The sequence below is a fragment of the Stegastes partitus genome, unplaced genomic scaffold (assembly GCF_000690725.1).
Source record: "Stegastes partitus isolate 25-593 unplaced genomic scaffold, Stegastes_partitus-1.0.2 Scaffold2811, whole genome shotgun sequence".
Taxonomy (NCBI): domain Eukaryota; kingdom Metazoa; phylum Chordata; class Actinopteri; family Pomacentridae; genus Stegastes; species Stegastes partitus.
The window spans coordinates 5,852-10,735 of record NW_007580542.1 but is presented as its reverse complement, the minus strand read 5'-3'; the positions used below and the strand labels follow the sequence as shown (position 1 = coordinate 10,735).

The 4,884-nt window shown below is 39.0% G+C and overlaps 1 protein-coding gene across 1 annotated transcript; it reads left to right on the top strand.

Annotated features, from left to right (window-relative positions):
• Positions 1 to 877: 877 nt before the first annotated feature.
• Positions 878 to 2,542, top strand: LOC103375718 (tripartite motif-containing protein 65-like). Its single transcript, XM_008306031.1, has 2 exons — positions 878 to 1,156; positions 1,259 to 2,542. Exons 1-2 carry the CDS (start codon positions 878 to 880, stop codon positions 2,540 to 2,542), a joined length of 1,563 nt encoding a protein of 520 aa, XP_008304253.1.
• Positions 2,543 to 4,884: the final 2,342 nt, after the last annotated feature.

Genomic DNA, 4,884 nt, shown 5'->3' with positions numbered 1-4,884 from the left:
AAACCAACAATTTGTTTCTTCAGAAAAATGTGCTGAAGTGATTCCATCATAGAAAATTAAACATTGTTGGAGTCATTGTAAACTCAAGTTTGCCATGATATACAAAGTCTTTAGAAATGTGTCTAAACTGTATTTAGGGGTCCATAGTTATAATGATCTGTGCTGGCACACCTAAAGGTAGTGAGTGTCTGTGCAGGATCCGTCAGTGTCTTCATTTCCATCACAGACTCAGAGTATCTGGCATATGTAAAAATATAACATTGAATTGTTGGAGCGCGACGATAGAGTCCATTGTGTTGTATTGCCAGCTGGTTCTGAAACGTAACAGTAAAAGTTAAAGTTCATCTCTCCAGTCTGGTCAAAAGTGGCAGGAATGACTATGGGAATGCCCACACTCGCCTCCCCCAGAATCTTTTTTGAGCAGTCCATCATTAGGCAGGCCAATACGACTTTAACTGACACACTTCATGTTGAATTCTGAATCTGTACCAATGAACCTCTGTCAGTTAAGTTCATTATTGCTAAAATGGAGAACAGTAAAGTGCTCAGTACTTAACACAAGTTAATGTTTTACACGTGTCTTACATGTGATTTTTATAGGGTGTGTTTTATTTAGCAGCTATTCCCGTAAATATCTAAAAGTATTTCCTCCCAAGGGAGACAAATAAAGTAGCCTTGAACCTTGAACAAAGTTTATCAATGTTTTTTAAGAGAAGCCTGTTTGTGGATCATTGCCTGCCAATAAAAATTCACAGTAGACATAATTATGCCACATATTTCCTCATTGAAGCCACTCCTCTTTCTGGAGTTAGGAAGAATATAAAAAACTTTCCTGCTTCCATCCAAACATTCATTGACACTTCGACAAGGAGGTGAAATGGCGCAGCAAGGATTTCAGTTTGACAGGAAAGCACTCAGCTGTTCGATTTGTCTGGATCTAATGAAGGATCCGGTGACTATTCCTTGTGGACACAACTACTGCATGAACTGCATTAAGATCCACTGGGATGGAGAAGATCAAAAGCAAATCTGCAGCTGTCCTCAGTGCCAACAGACGTTCGGACCGAGGCCTGACCTGAAGAAAAACACCATGTTTGCTGAGTTAGTGAAGGAAGTGCAGAAGATGGGACTCCAGTCTGCTCCAGAGGATATCTACATCACTGGACGTGGACACGTTTCATGTGATTTCTGCGTTGGGAGAAAACTGAACGCTGTCAAGTCCTGTCTGCAGTGTCTGGTCTCTTACTGTGAGAAACACCTCCAGCCTCACTACCAATCTCCCGCATTTAAAAATCACACGCTGGTCGATCCGTCCAAGAAGCTTCAGGAGAATATCTGCTCTCGTCACAATGAGGTGAAGAAGATCTTCTGCCGCACTGATCAACAGTGTATCTGTTATCTGTGCTCATTGGATGAACATAAAGACCACGACACAGTTTCAGCTACAACAGAAAGAACTGAGAAGCAGAAAGAGCTGAAGCCAAGTGTTAAAAAAATCCGCCAGAGGATCCAGGACAGACAGACAGATGTAAAATTGCTTCAGCAGGAGGTGGAGGCCATCAAGCAGTCTGCTGATACAACAATGAGGGACACTGACAAGATCTTCAGAGATCTCATTGAGCTTATTGAGAGAAAAAGCTTGGACGTGAAGAAGAAGATCAGATCTCAGCAGGAAACTGAAGTAAATCGCGCCAAAGATCTTTTGGAAAAACTGCAGGACGAGATCACTGAGTTGAAGACACAAGAAGCTGGACTGGACGAAATATCTCGGACGAAGGACGACTGCCATTTCCTGCACACGTTTCCCTTGATTTCGGGACTCAGTGAATCACAGTGGCCTCACCCTGAACCCCGTCACCTGCAGTACTTTAAGGAAGCAACAGCAGCTGTGTCAGAACTGAATAGTAAACTACAGAGGTTTCTGTGTGAGAAAATGCCAAAACTTTCACAGATAATCACTGCAGTGGATGTTTTATTGCCACAACCAGAACCCACGACTAGAGCAGAATTTTTACAACATTCATGTCAGATCACACTGGATCCAAACACAGCAAATGTTCGCTTGTTATTATCTGAAGAGAACAAAAAAGCAACATATACGAGTAAAAAACAGGCATATCCAAGTCACCCTGACAGATTCATGAATAGGTCTCAAGTCCTGAGTAGGGAGGCCCTGACTGGACGTCACTACTGGGAGGTGGAGTGGAGCGACTTTGGTATTTATGTCGCCGTCGCATACAAAGATATAAGCAGAACAGGAGACAGTAGCGAGTTTGGAAACAATGACAGGTCTTGGGCATTTAGGTGTTCATATGATTGTTATGAATTAACTCATGATGGAATTAACACTTCAGTCTCAGCCCCCTTGTCCTCCAGAATCGGAGTCTATCTGGATCACAGAGCAGGTGTTCTGTCCTTCTACAGAGTCTCTGGCTCCATGACTCTCCTCCACAGAGTCAGGACCACATTCACTCGGCCTCTTTATGCCGGACTTCGGGCTTATTATTTCTTAGGTTCAGGATCTTCAGGTGTGCTGTGTTAGCTTCTGGCAGCTGGACATTTGGTTTTGAGTTGAATAAATGACTTACAATATAAACACACACACACACACACACACATACATAAAACATTTCTGCCTTTTGCTAATTTTGTAGTTGATAGTAATTTTGCATACAGTGTAAATGTGTTGCTTGAAATATACATGAACTAACAATTTGTCTGCTTCAATAGAATTTCCATTTCTAGGATTTCTGTCTCCTTCGGCATTTTCCACCAGTGTAAGAAACACTTGTGTTTAAAAAGGTATTAAATGATGGAAAAAAATATGATATAACTATATATCTGGTTTTATGTGTTGTTGTTTTGTTTTTTTTGTCTTTACCAAACAAGCATGTTCCTATGCATATAGTCATTACCTACTTTTTACCATGACAATGAAGTTTATTTAGATTATGGTTTATTTTCTGTACAGTCTGTACATGTGTCCATTTGTTATAAGTTTGTATTGTTGCTGTAATATTTCTGCTCCTCTGTTCCACTGCATATTCCTTAATGGCACTAAATATGTTCATTTATCACCACAAACACTTGTAAATATGTTCAAAAGGACATAATAAAGATCTAATTACATTCTGATAATCAGTCAATAAATACAATTTTAAGAATGACAAGTTGATGAAAAGTGTTTGTTCTTGGTTAAGACTGAAGTTCAATCTTGTTTATTTCAACAGAAGCTTGATCCAAGTTAGCAAAGATTTCAATAATGAGCTAGATTCAAATCAATGTTGAAACTACAGCAGTTACAGTAAGTACAGAAGTTCTTATTATGATTTAAAATAAATAATAAATATCTAGCAGCTGTGCTTGAAACAACACGGGCAACAGTCCATTGCAGACGGAGGCAGAAAAAGATTTAGTGTCACACAAATCTGACAACTAAGACATTTACAGCAGCAATACTTTAGCAATAAACTAAAAGATATTGAAATGAAAATGGTCTGAACAAATGTGGAGACATCATCTGTCACTGAGGGAAAAATAAGACAAGACGGACACCTGGTGGTGAAACACAGACATGACAACCAAACTGAGACAGTGATGGGACCAATCTTTAATAATTGTGTCATTCCATAAAATATTTTTGAGTTGACGGGAGTTATATCAGTGCTAGTGCCTCTTTTCTAATAACTAAGTAGTTTCTTACATAGGAATCCTACCCCTCATCAAAAACAGCCTCAGCATCCTGTATTACTGTGCATGTATTAATTTTTTTCTTTTGTTGACATTGTTTTATTTGTCTTTTGCTCTGACAAGGTTTAGAAATCACTAGTTTATTTCAATTATTTCACCTCTGTCTGCACATCTAAACAATTTCTTAGCTCCTTGTCAAGTTTATGCAGACAGACTATTGACTTGTATTCTTATTGTAAAATTATTATTGTGTAGTTTAATAAACACTTTCAGCAAATACCTAAAATGTTTTTAATTAAAGTGTGTCTGTGAAGTCAATACAGCTGAAGTTCATCTAAACTGTGACTCAAAGCTCAATTGATTAATTAATCTCTAAGCGTGTCCGCCTTATAGACTTACGGTCTAGTTTTAGCAAGTAGACCATAATTTCTGCTTACGGTAATAAATGTGTCTGAGTCGAGGCTGGAGCTTGGTTTACTTGTCATATTATTTTCACACTACTTGCTTTAGTGCTGGGTTTTAAATATACTCATATTACGAATAATACTACTTTAACAAATGTCTAAAATGTCTATATAAAGCACACAAAATGAATGAAACTGAACTTCACTAAATTCCAATTTATAACTCAATGAACTGATGAATTCTTCAGTGTGTCCCCTTATTCAGGTGCTGGCATGTGCACGTCTATATGTGGGTCCCCAGATGGCAGGTTCGTGAAAAAAAGTGGGTGAGTGTGTGCATGTGAATGCCTTCCCCCCAAAACGGGGATCCTGTTTTAGTGTGTGCATTTAAAGTGTGTCTGGTGTGTGCGTTAACAGCTCTATTATCTATCTGTGAGTAAGTGTACGTAGGAGTGTGCATCTACCACCTCAGTCTTTGTATGCATGCTCTAGGAGAAGAAACATGCTGAGAAGGAAGTCATGTGATCAAGCTTTTCACAGTAAAAACAGATTCTACAAACCAGCACAACATCCAACTACCCTAAACCACTAAACTGAAACTAATAGCAGCTGATGAAGGTGTCCAAACAACTAACAACACAGTTTATCTCTGATCTCTTAAACAGTGAAACTGAGAGTTCAGGACTCATGATGGCTGCAATGTGACAGAATATTAAAGTGCAGTTTACAAACTGCGACTGTTTGTGACAACTCATCTGTTTGAGGTGAAGAAATGTTCTCAGCTGCTGCT

Excerpts from the sequence above, each read along its gene's own strand:
- LOC103375718 (XM_008306031.1), top strand. The coding sequence starts at position 878 with ATGGCGCAGCAAGGATTTCAGTTTGACAGGAAAGCACTCAGCTGTTCG. Across the intron at positions 1,157-1,258 it reads CTGCTCCAGAGGATATCTAC|CTCCAGCCTCACTACCAATC; the intron begins ATCACTGGACGT and ends TGTGAGAAACAC.